This window comes from Xenopus tropicalis, chromosome 8 (assembly GCF_000004195.4).
Source record: "Xenopus tropicalis strain Nigerian chromosome 8, UCB_Xtro_10.0, whole genome shotgun sequence".
NCBI lineage: Eukaryota > Metazoa > Chordata > Amphibia > Anura > Pipidae > Xenopus > Xenopus tropicalis.
In genome coordinates, this window is record NC_030684.2 from 70,306,068 (window position 1) to 70,326,030 (window position 19,963).

Here is a 19,963-nt window from a genome sequence, read left to right on the forward strand (position 1 = left end):
TCATGCATTTCATCATTCAAAATGACATATCATTAAAGAAATAAAATTGTGCCTCTGAGTTAACACATCTGTGACATATAGATATATAGACTTTGCATTTTACAGTGACTTTTTTGTCACAAGTGAATCCACACTGTGATTGCATACTCTACTAAAATAAACAGATTTCAGCTGTCACTAATAGATAACTGCTTGTTCTAGTAGACAAAAGTGATCTGTAATAGTTATACAGTACATGGTGCTAAGTAGTTGTGGCCAAATAAAGCTGAAGATTACGTAATAGGGACATTCAGATCAGACAGAGACGACACCACAAGTGCGTGAGCCTATTCTTTCTCCCTAAAACAGTTAAACTATTTCCAGCAGGGGATGAGACACCATATTATAGTTGCAGAGTTAATCTTCACATTTAGGTATTTTATGTTTATTTTCTTTAACAGCCAAGGAAACGGACATAGATAACTTTTCTGTTACGTTTAACCATCAACGAAAATAAGGATCCAACATCCTAACAAGGACATAAACCAGAGAAAGATCAAAAATAGGCTTTTAGCATGGAGCACTGCTCAGAGAAGCCATATAGAATGAATGGAAACATAAATATGTACAGCTTGGAGGAAAGAATTGTGGGGGAGAGGTACTAGAAATGTATACTACAGTATAGAGTTTAGCAAGGAGCTAGATAAAAGCAGATTTCTGAGAATTAAAGGAAAGAAATAAAGGTCATGTTCTTCAGCTGGATACTAGAACGTGAAAAGAACATATTTTGCAGGGAGAGGTAAACATCATCTAATAAAACCAATCATTTGAGCTTTCTATAAATTCAAATTTTAAAATAAATACAGATCAAATTAAAGTTTCCAAAATTTGATAAAGAGCCCCGCCTATTACTGTAATCTATTCCTTTAAAAAGTATGAACACATACCATTTGTATATGCTGAAATCCAGCTGCAAAACAGGGCTTCTCTTTCTGCATCATTTAAAGGCAGAGGAGGGGCGGAAACATTGATGTTACAAATTGTAACAACTCCTCCACAGCTTACAGACAGCATTAAGGAACTAAATAACCCACAATGCATTGAACTGTGATGTTACTTTCCCAACTGACATCACGTGTGCAGGGAATTGTGGGATTTGGAGGATGCAGGCTGGAGGCAGGCTGAGGACAGTCGACTACTGTTGTATTTTATTTGTAGTCAGCCAGATCAGCAGATGAACAGGGACTTGGCTTAGGTAACTGTTCCAAACCATATTTTAACATTAAATATCATAAAAAGGCTGCATATTTTTAATTGATGTATACTGGAATGTTCCCTCTTTAAGTTCATAGATTTTTACTATTAGAAAGGGGAGGGATTTGGGAAGAACTAGTGTTGAAAGATGAGAGTAGCTGGAAGTTTGTCCCTCCAGTACAACATAAAACCTCCATGGGAGGTGATGAGACGGGTGTGGACTGTCAGCTGTGCTTGGTTTGTGTGATATAAACATATATGTGCACCTGTGTATATTTAGTGAATCTGTTTATCTGGCAGTTTGTGTGTGTTTGTCATATGGTGCATTAAAGCCATTGCGTGCACCGGGGCAAGGAGCTTAGCGTTGGGGCTCTGCAGCTGTTCCTGAATTACATTACTATATATACAATGCAGCATCTGGAACCAACCAAACTGATGCATGCCCATTTATAAGGTTTTCTTCTCCTTTCTGTCTCCTAAAATGGCGAGTATTTATATGTTGGTGTTAATGTTGGTGCTTTACACATGGCGTTGTAGGATGTTATAATTAGGGGTATGATCAAAGTAACATAAATGGTGAATAAACACACTTCAAGGTACTTTACAGCAATGCCAGGATTGATATTAATCATAAGGTTATGACCATGGTAAGCCAGTAGTTCTTCTGTTACATATGTATTCATATTCTTAAGCAAGGGGGAATAAACATAGTGGAGGTAAAAAGAATTTTCCAGAGGTAGACAGATGGATAAACCCAGGGGCAAACAAGAGGAGGCTGGAGAGAAGAACTGAAATTTTAACATAAATAACATTTTCAGTGGTTTTAAAGTTATTTGTAAATCTAACAGCAATTGAAAGCAGTATTTTTTTTTTATCTCCTTCTGATCTCTGGTTTCGAAACAATGTCACAGAAATCAGTTCCCCCTCCCTTGTTATTCAGCTGGCTACAGCTTTATTGTTTCAGGAGTCAGAAACACAAGTGCAAAGTGAAGTGAAAGACACTGCTTTTAATAGAAATAATATTCACAAATAATTTGATGTATATTTGAACATTGTTTAGATAAACTGTGTTCAAATTGTTTTTGTGTTTGGGACCTCTTTAAGAAACTCTTTGTAAGAAGCTAAAAACAAAGAATATGAAGAAGGTGACATTTCCCAAATATTTGAAGGCCCCTTTCCATTTGCTCCTTAGGAAATGAGCCAACTTGGCTATTATCCAGAAGACTGATGTGCAGACTATACAGTCTCCTGTCTAATTTGGCCATCCACATGAGTGACCAAACAGCCCTAACCCATTACTTTGTCCACTGATCTGAAAAATTGCATCTGAGTAAAATGGATCTGCCAGTGCCTTGTCCGTGTGTTGAGATTAGAAGCAATTAGTAATCTAGGCATCTGAGATCTGATGGTCTTCTGAGAATGCCCCAAGTGCATGCAAAGATGGTTGTGCAAAAAAGGCTGATTAATAAGAAACTGTCTAACTTAAATCTGTGTATGGTCACCTATGGTCATTAGATACAACCTGTGAGTATTAATGTTACAACATTTATCCTTGAGTAATTCAGTGATGCCTTTTAGTAGAAAACCAGGTGTGCCGGGTGTGGTGTAACTTTCTGTGCTATACCGCTCTACTCATTTTTGCAGATGCAGTGGTGGCTGTGGGATATTCTGGAGGTGACGTGTTCTGTAGATAACCACACCCCTAGTTCCAGAAGATATCTGTATGTTTATTAGGTGTGTGTATGTGGGGTGTGAGCATTTATTTCTTGTGATAAGACCCGGAAAGAACAAGAAAGGTAGGTCCGGGGTTAATGCAAGATGTAAAAATAATATGTATTTTAGAAGATGTGGAAAAAAGATTTATATATTGTACTGATACTCACAAACACAAAGCATTTATAATGATTTGAGTTTGGGGAATGTGTAAAATACATATTTATTTGATTTGCTGTGAACCATCTCATACAGCAGAGTTATATGTGTTATACCTGTTTATGGGAACACCTGGTTAGTTCTGTTAGAGCTTTCTCAAGACTGACCTTGCAAGGTATCAGCTACAGGTGAAAATATAGCACAGGGAAGGTCATATCTCAGATAAACACAATATAGGCTTCATTACTGATATATTGTGCTATACACTATTTCCTAAGGCAGTGCTGTCCAACAAATTATATGTAGTGTGCCAGATTAAAATGAAAATGATGTCATACCGACTGGGGGCCATAAAAATGCTTTGGAGAGCCAAACCCAGCCCATGGGCATCCAGTTGGACAGCCTTGTCCTAAAGAATCTAGACACATCCAGGAATTAAAGGGATACTGTCATCAAAATATACAAAATCCAGCCTGTTACAACTACATATTGTCACTACCTGGACTGGGACAGCTCTGGCACACAGGATGTAAACCAGCAGCATGGTGCGACGTTACAAAAGTAAAATAAAAAAGTATAATCACTGGCATCTATTTTGGTGCTGTACAACTATCTTTTTCATAGATCTGTATGTCTTGCCTATTGTGTTAATCAATTGGTTTTACTTACCGTAGCTGTTAGATATAGATTTAGACATGTTAAAATCTGTTTATATATCCAGAGGTCTTATGATATTTCCCTCTGCGGAAAATACGTCAAAAGCAGAACTCTTTTTATTTGTTGCACCCTTAGCTGCCAAGTTCTACCTTACAAGCCTATGCCAACATCAGAATAGCTGAGCAGTAGTTCAAACATAAGCGACTGCTCAGTCAGTCTGTGCCAAGGCCTTTGCTGGCATGTGTGAATACATAAACTATGCCATCATTCTGCAGAATCCTTGGGCACATAATTAAGTGTAGGAGTTTTTGAACCCAAGTAGGCAGGATAATGTCCCATATCACTGTTCCCTTGCGGCTAGGTTATTTTTTGAACACCTCATGCTAGGGTCTCATACAACTACCATGTCTTCAGAACCAGGCAAGTTGGTTTGTGGAAATATGAATGGGTATGATTTATGTAGTGCTACAGAAATCATCAGTCTCTGCCACTGCACGCTGATGACACACACTTTCCACTTGGTCAGCTCTGTAGCTGTTTTTATAGAAAATCTTCAACTAAGGAATATTTACATTTTCAAGAAAAGTAACCCACTAAAATATGCACATAGCATTCAACCAGGACTGGATCTAGTTGTAGGCAGCAGAGGCACCTGCCTAGGGCAGAACCATTTTGGGAACAGTGGAGGGGACATTTGCAGTTACATAGTTACATAGTTACATAGTTACATAGGGTTGAAAAAAGACCAGTGTCCATCAAGTTCAACCCATCCAAGTAAACCCAGCACACTTGACCCACACCTACCAATCTATACACTCACATACATACACTATATATACAACCACTAGTACTAACTGTAGATATTAGTATCACAATAGCCTTGGATATTCTGATTGATCAAGAACTCATCCAGGCCCCTCTTAAAGGCATTAACAGAATCTGCCATTACCACATCACTAGGAAGGGCATTCCATAACCTCACTGCCCTCACCGTGAAAAACCACCTACGCTGCTTCAAATGGAAGCTCCTTTCCTCTAATCTAAAGGGGTGACCTCTGGTGCGCTGATTGTTTTTATGGGAAAAAAGAACATCCCCCAACTGCCTATAATCCCCTCTAATGTACTTGTACAGAGTAATCATGTCCCCTCGCAAGCGCCTCTTTTCCAGAGAGAACAACCCCAACCTCGACAGTCTCACCTCATAGTTTAAATCTTCCATCCCCTTAACCAGTTTAGTTGCACGTCTCTGCACTCTCTCCAGCTCATTAATATCCTTCTTAAGGACTGGAGCCCAAAACTGCACTGCATACTCAAGGTGAGGCCTTACCAGGGACCTATAAAGGGGCAAAATTATGTTCTCATCCCTTGAGTCAATGCCCTTTTTTATACAAGACAGCACTTTATTTGCTTTAGTAGCCACAGAATGACACTGCCTGGCATTAGACAACTTGTTATCAACAAAAACCCCTAGATCCTTCTCCATTAAGGAAACCCCCAACACACTCCCATTCAGTAGATAGTTTGCGTTTATATTATTTCTACCAAAGTGCATAACTTTGCACTTATCAACATTGAACCTCATTTTCCAGTTTGCTGCCCAGTTATCTAATTTTGTCAAATCGCTCTGCAAAGCGGCAGCATCCTGCATGGAACTTATAGTTTTGCACAATTTAGTGTCATCAGCAAAAATAGAAACAGTACTGTCTATGCCCACCTCCAGGTCATTAATAAACAAGTTAAAAAGCAAAGGCCCAAGGACTGACCCCTGCGGTACTCCACTAACCACACTGGTCCAATTAGAAAATGCAGTAAATGCCTATTAAGGTTCATTGCAGTTTTATATTTTTTTTTTGTTAAATTCCAATGAACTGTCAATAATGGCTTATTGTTCTCCTCTCCCTTCCTGTCTAAAGGTGGCCATACACGCACCGATATTATCGTACGAAACCTCGTTTCGTACGATAATCGGTGCATGTATGGCATGTCGGCGAGTCGACCGATATCGCAGGAAGCTGCTGATATCGGACAACTCGCCGATCGGACCAGTTTGAAAATTTTGATCGGGCGCCATAGAAGGCGCCTGACCAAAATTCTCCTTTCAGAGCTGAATCGGCAGAAGGAGGTAGAAATCCTATTGTTTCTACCTCCTTACCTGCCGATTCAGCCCTGAATGGTGTGTGGCGGATCTTACGATGTTTCGTGCGACCGATGGTCGTACGAAACATCGTCAGATCGCCACGTGTATGGCCACCTTAAGTTTCTTAGCTCTTTCAGACAGTGGGTAATGAAGCATTAACCTCCAGGGGGGTAGAGTACAGACTGTCTCTCTTGCCTTGGGTGCCAAAGTGTTTTTGACCAGTCTCTGCATAAAACAACCATCATACAGTATATGCTTTGTTTCTTGAGGCACATAATCACAGGCTCCTTAGGGTAAACTTATTATGCATGTTTGTGCAGAAAGAGAGATATACTGTACATTGTACACATAAACTAACAGGCGGTGCACTGACAGGCTGATTTCTGCTGTCTGATCTTTCTAAACAGACTGTCTCTGGTTATTATCTGTTTGCTGCTTTCACGTCACATTCCCCTGGGATCTGCAGCATGTGTGAGAGACCTAGTGCTAAGGCATTATGTCTGTGCCTACATTTTTCTTGTGAGAAAGTCAGGCTTAAGTGGCAGCCAATGTAACATAGTGGTGGAAGTATAGATGTCACACTGACTGACATTTACTAACACATACACACAGTTTTACTGTTACCATCCTCTTAAAACATATTTCTCTGTCAAATACACCGACACTTCAACTTGTAGTTATGTTTTGTACATTGCCACACAAAGTCACTTCAGTTGCCTCTCTGATGGATTCTCGCTGTCCTAATGACCCTGTCTGACTGTTCAGGTCCTCCTCCTGTTTGTATCACTTTTTATTGAGTTTCTCCCAATATTTAACTCAAGCTCTATCCCTCCTATTCTCATTCTCCTCCCCCTCCCATCTCATATTCCCTGGAGTGCAAACCACTGTCAGATTACAGTCAGGGCTAGCCACAGACAAGTGTATAGCAGAGAGGGGAAATAACAGGGCATAAGAAAGGGGCTGATAATGGCAGAAAGAGAAGTAGAAAAATTAAAATGAAAATCTTTTAAAGTGGAAAAACTGATTTTGCATAAAAGATATTAATAGGATATTAATAGCAGTAATGAGACAAAAATATGCAAGAAAAGGTAAAAAGACCAGTAAGAAAATATAGTGAGAAGAGTTTATTCAGAGGCAGTGTGAGCTGCATGGGAAGAGAGGGTGGGAGACAGGTAAGAGGGATTTAGAGGGAGGGAAAAAAGTAGAGAGGGAACAACTCCAGTGGCAAGACGGGCAAATGCTGCCGCCTACCTTGGAACCCTGCTGAAGTACTAGCTGTCTGGACCCCCACCATGTCCATCTCCTGTGAGAACGCAACAAGAGTACATGAGGATGGTCACCCTGCAGTCAGCACCCTGATGTTTGCTGGAGGGGTAGTGGGCAATCTTTTAGCTCTGGGCATTCTTGGTGTACATCGGAGAGAAAGGAGAGCTCGTGCATCACCCTTCTGGGTTCTAGTGACTGGTCTGGCAGTGACTGACCTCCTTGGCACTTGTATACTAAGCCCTATGGTCTTTGTCTCTTATGCTCAACAGTCATCCATCCTGGCTCTGGGTGCAGCACCTCTTTGCCATCTTTTTGCTTTTGCCATGACCTTTTTCAGCTTAGCCTCTATGATGCTCCTCTTTTGTATGGCACTGGAGCGGTGCCTGGCGATCAGTCATCCCTATGTGTATGCTCAACACTCCTGGGGTCACCGTCTGGCCCATGCTGCCATTCCTGTTTCCTATGTTCTTGGAGCCCTACTCTGTGCTCTGCCTCTGGTCGGAGTAGGTGAACATAAACAGTATTGCCCAGGCACTTGGTGTTTCATCAGAATGACAGTACCAGGACACAGAGAGAGCGGAGCACTAGCCTTTTCCTTGCTTTATGCCAGTCTCACTGGGCTTCTCATTGTGGCCATAGTGATTTGCAATACCTCAGTGACTGCCAGCCTTTGTCGAATGCGGAAGGGACAGAAGGCTCGAAGAGGGTCCTTGCGCAGATGTGGTGCTCGTGGATGGCTTCTGGGAGCAGGAGAGGAGGAGCTGGAACATTTAATCCTTTTGGTACTGATGACAGTTATTTTCATGGTTTGCACTGTTCCCTTGACGGTAAGTACTGGAGATCAGAGGATGCACTTGTATGAAGGACAACTAGTAAGAGGCTTAAATTCTATATTGAATAGGAGGTAGGATCTGTTGTGTAAGGTAGTGTATTAGCAAAAGGATAATGTATGTGTGAGTAAGAATGGGTAATTTGGCTGTGTGGTGTGTGAGAAAAAAAAGGATTCTAGTGTTGCCCTGGGTAAGTTAAATGGGGAAAATAAGAGAAGTACTTCAAGAAGACTGATTCCGTATACAGTTGGGTTGCTACAGAATCTACGTGCAGTTGTATGTATCAGCCTGAAGAACTGTGAACACTGGAAATGTGTGTGGATAAGACAGTAAGATAAAATCAACATTTCAGCGTGTGTTTGTGTGTAAATACGAATGCAAACTACGAATATAAATTCTATATTGAATAGGAGGTAGGATCTGTTGTGTAAGGTAGTGTATTAGCAAAAGGATAATGTATGTGTGAGTAAGAATGGGTAATTTGGCTGTGTGGTGTGTGAGAAAAAAAAGGATTCTAGTGTTGCCCTGGGTAAGTTAAATGGGGAAAATAAGAGAAGTACTTCAAGAAGACTGATTCCGTATACAGTTGGGTTGCTACAGAATCTACATGCAGTTGTATGTATCAGCCTGAAGAACTGTGAACACTAGAAATGTGTGTGGATAAGACAGTAAGATAAAATCAACATTTCAGCGTGTGTGTTTGTGTGTAAATACGAATGCAAACTACGAATATAAATACGAGTGAAACTACGAATATGTGGGGTGGTGGCTGCCACTGTTTGTACAATATAGGAAAGGACAGTGCTGTTTTTGTATAAAGACTGTCTTTGTGTGTGAAAAAGGCTGTTATTATACACTGATATTAGTTATATGCAAAGGACACGGCTGGCAGAACTCAAGACAGCTATACTGCATATTTTAGGGGGAAAGCAAACTAGATTATGAGAAGGAGTAAAAATTGCTGCCATGCAGGAATGCTGGAGCTGTGGATATGTGAAAGAAGGGAGGGGGGCCAGCGTGTTATGTTGTGTTAATATCTGAAGCAAAGAAGGTTTTACATTTTTCTTCATATGGACAGCAAAATGTATTATATTTGTATAGGTGGAAATCAGAAGTTTTGTATTTGCTCAGTTGTGGAGATGGTTTGCATGGTGACACAACTGGTACTCGATGTACTTCTACTGTTTAACAGAGTTAAAGGGACCCTATCGATTTTGGGTTTTTTTTCCTGATATTTTCAGTATGCTCTTAAGAGTTATTCCCATTTCTAAGTTTTTTACACAAATAACTTCTCGATAGTCAGTACTGTCTTGGGCCATGTAAATCAGATGCTGATGTTGTTATTAACATGACCCATGGATTCCCTTTTTTTCTGTAATAATAAAGCAGTACTTTGTACTTGATCCCAACTAAGATATAATAAATCCTTAATGGAGGCAAACCAGTCCTGTTGGGTTTATTTATGTTTAAATAGTTTTTTTAATTGACATAAGGTATGGAGATCCAAATTATGGAACAACCCCTCCTCATCCGAAAAAGGTCCCAAGCATTCTGCATAATAGATCCCATGTCTGTAGCAGCATTGGTGTCCAATTTATTCACCGCCACATTTGGAAATTGCACTTTGCGCCATGGGTCGTGTTTACAAATGAGGATTGCTGTGTTCTGACACTTGAGAGCAAACAACACCAGAGAGCAAATATTCTGGTAAATGCCTTTGAAAACCACATTGCCAAAAAGGTACCAGGCATCAATAAAACCAGTCCTCTCAGCATCATCATCAGCCTTCCAATGCTGTCCTTGGCTGACTGGATTTTATAATCTGCCCAGTAGATATTTGGATGTTTTGTGGCCAGATATTGGTCAGGCAGACTGTTGGGAGGCCAATAAGTTGCCAACTCATTGTTGGGCTCATTTATAAACACTGGTCCCATTTGCACCTGAGCAGTAACCCATAGCAACCAGAAATAGTGGTGAGATTTTTCTAGCCAGCTGCAGGTTGAAACCTGAAAGCAATTATCTGACTGGTTGCAATGAGTTACAGCCCAAGTGTAAATTTGCCAAGTGGTTATAATTTGCCCCCTATGTCTATGGCTGGAGAATGCAGGTAAGAAAAAACTTGGTGCTGTTTTCGCCAACAGTGAAACAACTGCCTAAGCAAGCCCAATCCTCTCCTTAAGCATGTATTATAAATATGTTTTCCCACAATAAGAGGGTTTTTAAAATAAAACCACATGTTTTTTGCATTGATTAAAGAATAAAACTTACAGCTCATTTTATGGAAAAGAATGTTTAAAAAATGGCAGCAGCATTCCAGTAAAAAAAAAAAAAAAGTGCGATAGGGAAGTGTTTATATAAGCACATTTTTCAGTTTGTTTTGGAAAACCATGGCATCTGGAGCCTTATTTACTAAAAGTGATATTGCACAAAATGCTGTGCAATCCAGTGTCACTGCAGCTACTGCTAGGCTCACGCCAGTTCTTGAACTTGATATAAAATGTCACATATTCTCTATCAGCATTATTATGGACATCACAAGGGCAGAGCCATTGCATGCTATCTCCTGCCATGAGGCAATGTGAGAACGTTGTCTCAGGCGGCACTGGTAACTGGCAGTGAGTAGCCAGTTACCAGGGGGCAACAAAAAGCTGCCTCTGGTAACTTTAGGAGATGAATTTTCAGTTTTTTTAAAACTGCAAAACCTCTCTGGACCGACTCTAGTGCTATTGCTATAAGTGCGGAGTGAGAGAGAGGTGGAAGCAGCCTTAGGATCGCCATTGGTGCAGTGGACAAAGGGCCCATTAACCCCCTGTACCCCCCACCCAGTGATAATTCTCGTCCTTCAGATAAACGCAGGCTGAAAATCAGCCCCTACGCTAGCATCACCCTTCTCCTGTGTGTGCACCTGGAGTCACTGCATTGGCCTGAGTGCTGGCACACAGAGTGTATTTCAGCACCTAAACGCCGCGTGAGTATGCACACACAGGCAAAGGCTGGTGCTGGCTCAGGGGTGGATTCTTTGCCTTCCTTTATCTACAAGCCAAGTATCAGCCCCATGTGGCAGCAGCCTAATCTCTTATATGCAATGTACACAAAAATTGTGCGCACAGAGTGGTGTTTGAGCGTGAGTCAATATTTAAGGATGAGTGTGTGTACAAAGTATTGTGTGAGTTCCACAATTTATTGTGTGCACTGGTGTCATAAATTGTGTGGTTGTGCACAGGTGAACATTTAGATAATTAGAGGGCACAGTGAGTTTTAAAAGACAGGGACTGTGAGTACTCTATTAGACTCTGAGAAGCATGTGATGTGCTTCATTTATGTTTAAGTACCACAGATTATAGAATCTATGATCTAGGGCAGTGCTGTCCAACTTCTGTGGTACCGAGGGCCGATAATGAAAGCCACTTTTGACCACTCCCCTTTTTTAAACTGTACCTACTTCAAACCCCACCCATGTTATCACAAGAGCTTTGAAGACCATACCCACATTAATAGTGGTAGGGCAGCAAAAAGCCAAATGGTTCGTGCTCATTGCAGGAATAACACCCTTCATTTATATACTGTATGTGAAAGAAGTTTTTCATTATGTCATATTAAAACATAACCGTAAATCCATATACCTCCTCCTCCCTTGTGGATAGCACAGCAACCCCCAGAACAAACTTACACACCTAAGGGACCATATAATGATTATTTCCAAATGCTAACAAACGCCCTTTACAACCCCCTGCCAGTTTCACCTCCCACAGGTAGCACAGGGCAGGCAGAGTATGGCACACTCAGGCAGCATAGGGCAGAGAGAGTATGGCACACACAGGCAGCATAGGGCAGGCAGAGTATGGCACACACAGGCAGCATAGGGCAGGCAGAGTATGGCACACACAGGCAGCATAGGGCGGACAGAGCATGGCACACAAAGACAGCATGGGTTAGAGTATGGCACACACAGGCAGCATAGGGCAGGCAAAGCATGGCACACACAAAAAGGGTAGGGCCCACAGAGTATGGCACACACAGGCAGCATAGGGCAGGTAGAGTATGGCACACACAGACAACATAGGGCAGGCAAAGTATGGCACAAACAGGCAACATAGGACAGGCAGAATATGGCACACACAGGCAGGGTAGGGCAGGCAGTACAAACAGTGACACAATGCTGGCAGATGTACAGTCTGAGCCTGAGTTGTGAACAGTACAGGATTTTAAAGATATATTAATACAGGGATTTATAGGTGGGAATTATAGGGGTTTACAGCCTGAATGTGAGGCATGAGCAATGCAGGAGGGGGCAGTTAATCTCAGCAATAATTAAACCTTACACAAAGGTAAGCAGTCACAGCAGCCAGACAGGTGGTGGGGGGGCACACGGGGGGGGGGAGCATTCAGTTTGCAGGCCGCCAGGTGGACAGCACTGATTTAGGGCATAAGTATAGCAGTGCCATGTGTAGTGCAGCAGGTGATAGGTTCTACAATCTGCAATACTTTCTGGCAATGAAGCAGTCAGGTTAGGCAGTCCCTATTGCTCACCTGATACCCCAGGCTGGTGCTTCTGTAAAAACTGCACTGGCCAGTGGTACTTCTTAACAAACACCACAGAGAGCTCATCTACTATTGTTTCTTCATTCTAATGGACTTGGGACAGCACAATGTCAGCTTTTCACTTTACTGCACATGTAAACCCAGCCTGAAGAACTAAGCGGCCCTTTAGAAATGTACCCCAGGTTTGGGCAGTTTTAAGCAAACAGGAGCACCAGTCTGGGGTTGAGAAAGTGAGAAAATATAATCACTGGAGGGATGCCTGACATTTGGTACCCCCCATGATTATAAGTTTAGTTCTCCTTTAAAACAGCTCCTTCACTCCCCTACCTTAAGGGCAAAGTCAGACTTGGTGTAAGGTCTGCTTCTCTCTGGCTGTGTTTGTACACTGGTGTAGGCAGGAGAGAAGCATATCCACTCTCATTAGCGGCTTCATGTAGCTGCACTGACAGGCACAGCGTTGGCCTGAGTGCATCTTCCTACAAAATGCAGACAGAGAACAATGCCTACTTTTGTGGGTTTTTTTTTGGTCTACTCTCCTCTCTGCTCTGTGTAGTTGAACTCAGGCCAAAGCTATGCCTGTCAGCAGGGGCGCCATCAGAAACTTTGGGGTACAGCACAAGTTATTTATGTGTGTCCCCCCCATGAACATGAGCATTGAGGTTGAAAAAAAACAAGAATTCCTACCAAATAAAGCCTCCTGTAAGCTGATAGTGTGCATAGACACTGCCTAATAGCCAATCACAGCCCTTATTTGGCACCTCCATAAACTGTTATGATGCTTGTGTTGCTCTCCAAGTCTTCTTACATTTGACTGTGGCTCACGAGGAAGAAAGGTTGGGGACCCCTGGTCTATAATAAGTAGTTCATATAAAGAGTTTATTGGGGATAAGTGGAGTTTGCCCTAAGTTTAACCCCTTTCCACCAACCTGCCCCTGCTCTGCGCTGTCATTGCTTGATATGGAAGTAATGTATGTTCTTACATAAGCTACGCAAATTGCGTATGTTTATGGGCACAATGATGTTCCCGTGGGGCCCACTAACCAGTCATTCCCCTGCTGGAAAGTTCATGAAAATGCTGATATAATTCAGTAAAAAAGATTCCAATATAAACAGCTGATGTTACACTACATTAAGCAGTTCATATAAATCATTATTGTGCTAATAAGTCATTCAGTTAATTGGGGGCAATGGAATTTACCTTAAGAACAAATCTTACTGTGTGATATTTTTTTATTTGCCCATAAAAATATTGTGCGCAATATTTTTGATTCTATTGTACACAGCTTTGCAATCCAGACTGTATGGAAAATGCCTGGTGTTCACATTTATCACATTTAGAAGGTTAAACCAAGAATTTAAATCAGCATGTGTACATCCATTAAAACAAGGGGTAATATATTAAAAAGTGGTAAGTTATTAGTTCAGTTATGGGATCTATTATCCGGAAACCTGTTATCCAGAAAGCTCTGAATTACAGGAAGGTCACCTCCCATAGACTCCATTTTAATCAAATAGTTTAAAAACATATTCCCTTTTTCTTTGTAATAATAAAACAGTACATTGTACTTGATCCCAACTAAGATGTAATTAATCCTTATTAAAGGTAAACAATCTTATTGGGTTTATTTAATGATTAAATAATTTCTTAGTAGATTCAAAGTATAGAGATCCAAATTACACAAACACCCCTTATCCAGAAAAACCCAGGTCTGAGCATTATGGATAACAGGTCCCATACCTGTAGTTCTATACTTTGCACATAATGCTGATGAATTTTAAGTAGAATGTACTGTAAACTCCATTGTGAGTGGCAGGGCATGCCTATTGGTGCGTGGGAGATTTATGGCTTCACGTGTGAGAGAGGTGGTGCCTGTGCTCCTAACTCTGCATCCCTTTATACACATATAAAACACACATACAGTGATTTATACTTTATCTCCAGCTCCATCGTGCGTCACCCAATAAACAAAAGCAGAGAGTAACAGGATATCCTATAACTACACAGCAAAATCTTAGCAGGTTTTCACTTTCTGATAGTTCAGCCCTTCTGCTGAGCTTTGCTTCCCTTAACTTAAATTTATATTCCGCTTTCAGAATATTGTGATTTGCTTTTTGTCACTTTTTTTTAAATAGCCACTCCTGGGAAAATTAAGGGATACAGGTTCCAGTTGATCTCATTAATAAAAAATACAAGCATATTTTATTTAAGAGAGAACTGGTTACTCTGACATAGTTTGCAATGGAAGACAAGTTTGGTGCAGGTAAAGCATTTGGCAGATCTTGTGAAAACAACTGTGCACATTTCCAACTTGCCCCATGTAGCCAATTTTCAGCAGTTGGTCCATTCGCTATACTATCACCAGCAATGTGGTTACCTCCTGAGGGTGTTTTGTCAACTGCATGATTTTTAACTTGGTGGGTGGCAAAATGCTGGCAATATGGTAATCAAGTGGACCTTGCTTGTGCTAATTCATGTTAGATAATTATCAATCTGATTTATATGGTTTCATAGAGTAACCTGCAATTGCACCAGCCGGGTCCAGGTAAATACTAAAAAATCATTTGGGCAAAATAGGTAAAAAAAAGGTGTAACGGGTTAAAAAAATAATGACAAATGGAAATTAGAACAAATCTAGAGGACAAAACTAAATGCTTGGGGAGAACAGAGAAGGGGCAAGGATAATAGTAAGATTTACAGCTGAAACACAGAAGAGCAAGTATAGAGAAGTGAAAGTTGGGCAATGTTCGCTGTACTCATATCCCCTTCCTTTATAAACACGGCAATTTGTTCAGAGCTTCCTATCTATCTTTTCACAAACAAAGCCCTTTCCTGCTCTAAGCAACAGCCTTTGAGAAGCTCATTATCAGAGGTTTTTCAGCAGACTGGTAATAAAGTTCTATCACCTTCTTTGAAATTCTTTGGGACCAGGAAGTGACAGGAAGTACTAAAGTAAAACTGGCTTCATATTCATGCTTAGTGCAAGGAATAAAAACCATAGATATTTTTTTAATTACAACTACAGTTTAAGTACAACTACAAGTATGTTCATCACAAGCCCTGTTCATTCAGCTAATGTTAAAAAGGGGTACATAAAAGCTGGGTTCCACTGTATTCGAGATGTATTCCTGAACTCTTAAAGGAGAAGGAAAGGTAAAAACTAAGTAAGCTTTATCAGAAAGGTCTATGTAAGTAAAGCCATAAGCACTCACAGAAATGCTGCACTGAGGCCTCTATCAAAAGAAACACAGGATTTCTTGTCTCTTTTTTTGTAAACATGATGTTCCAGTGTCTGACTTCCTCTCTCCCATCTCCTGCTCCCCCCTCCCACCAGAATGCTAAGAACTCCCTCCCTACTCCCTTAGGAATATGTGATCTCAGCTATAACGCTAGAGACTGCAGGAAGGAAGCTACCTAAAATGGCAGCTGCTATCTTAAGCAAACAGAAAAAATTCTAAAGCTGTTTACTCAGGTATGGTAATGGTTTCTGCGGAATAAATATATTGTTCTAGGTGGCACTAATGTGGCAAATCTATTGGCAGTAAAATGCCAAAATGACTTTCCTTCTCCTTTAAGCCAATTTTATCAGAATTTATTGGAATATATTCCTTCAACTTCAGTACTAATTAAAGGAATATAAGTGTTTTTTTTTATAGAGGCAACAATTAGGGGGTGATTTATCAATGGTGGAGTTAGATTCTTTTTTCTAGATTCAAGTTTTTTTTGTTCTTAAAATTTGAATGTCTGATATTTTTTAAAGGAGAAGGAAAGGCTAGTAAAGAGTTAATCCCAAGCTGCAGGCATACCTTCAGTTCTCTCAATAGTGCCCTTAAGTCTCCCCATATTTCTCCTGTTCAGAAGCCAAACAGGAAGAAAAAACGCTGAGCTGGGTAGAGAAGATTCCCATAATGCAATGCTCCTGCACAGACACTACGACCAGATCTTCAGTTAGCACGTGCGCACACATCAGGAGCGCATGGGGGGGGGGGCAGCTGCAGCCTTGAGTCACAATGGTTGGAGTTCCTGATTTCTGCGCATGCCTGCAATCTGACACTGTTTCCTCTCCTGCCTAGGCGCGCTCCCTGATCTATTAGCATGTGCGTCATGCTGCACTCGCTACTCACGCCCACCAGCCAATCAAATGCGAGCAGCCGTTTCCATAGGAAAAGATCGAGCGCTCCCTTTTCATTAATCGTTCACCTTTACTTACTTACTCTCTCATACGGGGGCATCCACATAGTGCGAGCGGTGCGCAGCGAGGGCCAAAATAATTTTATATTAAACAGACTGTAAGGAAGACGCACACCTGGGGTCAGGGGGAGGGGATGCGAAATGCATGCGCAGTATCGAGAGGAGAGGGAAAGGAAGTGGGAATCCCTTTTTCAAAACGGATAGAAAGTTTGCAGTAAGTGTAATGGAGTAAATATTTGATTAGGTGAGCCAAAACTATAGCGTTTTAACTAAACAATATGAGAACTATTTAGCAGTATGGTTTATAAATTTTGACTTGCATTCTCCTTTAAGTGCAAAAATTCACCATGTAAAAACTAGCAAGTCTCTATAGTAGTCAGCGGGGGCTGTAATAGGCAAAGTCAGGCCATATTCAACTCTAGTTTTGAGATTTTGTTTTCCTTATTAATAAATAAGCCACCATTTGATATGCAATTTAGAAAAGCAAATTCAAATTCACAAACTCGAAAATTGATAAATAAGCCCATTAATGTCTATTTTTTTTTACATGAAATAAAAAATATAAGTTTTCCTTATTAATAAACAAGCGACCATTTGATATGCAATTTAGAAAAGCAAATTCAAATTCACAAACTTGAAAATTGATAAATAAGCCTATTAATGTCTATTTTTTTTATTGCTATTACGATTTATATACATTTATTTATGAGCCCTTTAAATATTTTTCCAAAATGTATTTTAATGCATCTTTTCAAGCCCCCTCAGTTATTTGCACAATAGGTGACTTGCCTCTCTCTCTACCTTACAGCTGCGTGCTTTTCTAGGTGCTATTTATGAAGATGATAATGAATCAGCAGATCTATTGGCATTTAGATTCAGTGCCTTTAACCCCATCCTAGACCCATGGATCTTCATCATCTTCCGTGGATCTGTATTCAGGAAGCTTCGTTCCTTGCTTTGCTCTGGCTGGAGCCACACTAACAAACCTACAAGTGTCACCAGCTTCCTGGAACCTTCAAGCCCAGGATTCATACCAAGATCACCTGAACTGGTGCCAGTGGGAGACACATGCTGTGCTGGAAATCTTAAAAAAGAAAGAGATAGTGAAAGAGAAGGCACAGGCGAACGAGAGGCTGCTTTACTCCCTCCACCACCGTAAGATTTGGGAGATGTGAGACAGAGACTGAACCTAGTAAGAAAACTGAAGTCAAATCAAACTTTTACCCAAAAGGGCTGCAATGGTGAAGGGAACATATTGAGACACTGAGACATTCTTTTTATGCAAAACAAAAAGCACTCTATAATGATAAAAGGCCTCATATATATTAAGGGGACATATTGTGGGCTAAAAGGAAATAAAAGTTGTAAACCCACTTTTAAAGCCAGTGTCCTATTTACCCTGGACATGCAAAGACTAAACCAATTAGATGTAACTTAAACATTTTGAGATGCAACTTAACTAAAACCAGTACATACTGTATAGTGACCAAGCAGCTTTATGAGCACAGTCTCAAAAGGGGGGACAATCCTGGATAAACCAGGATTTCTAAATGTCAGTGGTCTTACGCATTTTTTTGGTTTGAGCCGCCATTTAAAGTACAAGATTTGCTGAAGGTCTGGCCATACACGTTAAGATCCACTCACTTGGCAAGGTCATGATATCCCCACATACAGGTGAGCAATATCGGGCGAATTTAGGCTAATGAAGGCCAAACGATCGAATTATAACGACGGTAATGGGCGCAGTTGGTTCGAGGACTGCATCAACAAGCTAATGCGGTTCCTGATCCGACTAAATTTTTTAACCTGCCCTATTGATATCTGGCCGATTTCAGGCCAGATGTCGGTCGGGCAGGCCTGTCGTTGCTGCCCCTACACGGGCCGATTAGCAGCCGAATCGGTCTAAGGGGGCGATATAGGCAACTAGAATCAGCCTGTGTGTGGCCACCTTAACTTTGCTGTTTTAAGCTGATGAAGTATCTAGAATTCCAAAATGGCTTAATCCCCTAAATCTCAACTTGACTGGCCTTTAGGTGATCTACAGTAAATAAACCTGAGCCCAAACACAATACATACTGTAGGTAGATGGAAGTTCTAGGCTGTCATAGAAAAGCACTTGTGAATCAATGTGTGTAAGTGGTAAAGCATAGTATGGATGGAAAGATGAGCGAATAAAGAGAGAGATAACCAATTTTTCAATAGTAACATAATTCTTTCCTGGTCTTCGTCATTTTTGTGCACAGCAATATTATTTATAACACAAATTAACTTTAATACTGTACTTATGTCTGGTACTAATACAGTTGTGACTTCCAAATAAGAATATTTGATTCACTTTGATTACTGATGTTCACATTTTATATTATAGACTTCATGTTATGCAGACCATAAGCTGCACTTCCAGTGCTCCATGGCCCCTAACCACACACAACACATCCCCTACACAAGTGCTGTCCAACTTCTGTGGTACCAAGGGCCGATAATGGAAGCCAGTTTTGACCACTCCCCTCTTTTAAACCACATCCACTTTAAACCACACCCATGTCATCGCATGGCCATAGCCATATTAACGGTGGTAGCGCAGCAAAAACCTGCCATACTCTGCCTTCCCTACCCTGCCTGTGTGTGCCATACTCTGCCTGCCCTATGCTACCTGTGTGTATGGCACACACAGGCAGCATAGGGCAGGCAGAGTATGGCACACACAGGCAGCATACAGTGACACAATGCTGGCACTGCTCCTACAGTCTGCACATTAACTATATATTAAAAAAAACTTTTTAATTGCATTACCACCTCAGTATATGTTCTTTTTATAGTTAGCAGGGTTTATTTGTGAGTTTCTACTGCTGTCTGAGGTGTGAAGAGTTGAACAATGTGGGTGATTACAGTCTGAGCCTGAGGTGTGAACACTGCAGAGGGTGAACAATGTAGGGATTAAAAGGTGTGAACAAGACAGGGTGTTTACAGCCTGAATCTGAGGTGTGTACCATGCAGGGGGCCAGTACTGATACTATTTAAAGTTTACACAAAGGTAAGCTATCTAAGCAGCCAGAGAGGTGGGGGGGCCACACAGAGGGGGGTCGCGGGCTGCCACTTGGACAGCACTGCCTTACACCATTTAATCTTATTTATAAGCGCTAATTTAACTCCCTACTGTTACATGTAAGTATATTAAATATCACCCTGGATCTAAGGCATTGGGCCTTTATAGCTTCCAAGAACTTCTTGATGGAT

The 19,963-nt window shown here is 41.0% G+C and overlaps 1 protein-coding gene across 1 annotated transcript; it reads left to right on the plus strand.

Moving 5' to 3' along the window:
* The first annotated feature begins 6,812 nt into the window (after positions 1-6,812).
* Positions 6,813-19,046, plus strand: ptgir (prostaglandin I2 receptor). Its single transcript, XM_002932631.5, has 2 exons — positions 6,813-7,992; positions 17,535-19,046. Exons 1-2 carry the CDS (start codon positions 7,192-7,194, stop codon positions 17,883-17,885), a joined length of 1,152 nt encoding a protein of 383 aa, XP_002932677.1. The 5' UTR covers positions 6,813-7,191; the 3' UTR covers positions 17,886-19,046.
* Positions 19,047-19,963: the final 917 nt, after the last annotated feature.

Bases quoted from the DNA above. Each gene is read 5' to 3' on its own strand.
- ptgir (XM_002932631.5), top strand. From the start codon at position 7,192: ATGTCCATCTCCTGTGAGAACGCAACAAGAGTACATGAGGATGGTCAC. The intron at 7,993-17,534 runs GTAAGTACTGGA...TCTACCTTACAG, and splicing joins TTTGCACTGTTCCCTTGACG to CTGCGTGCTTTTCTAGGTGC.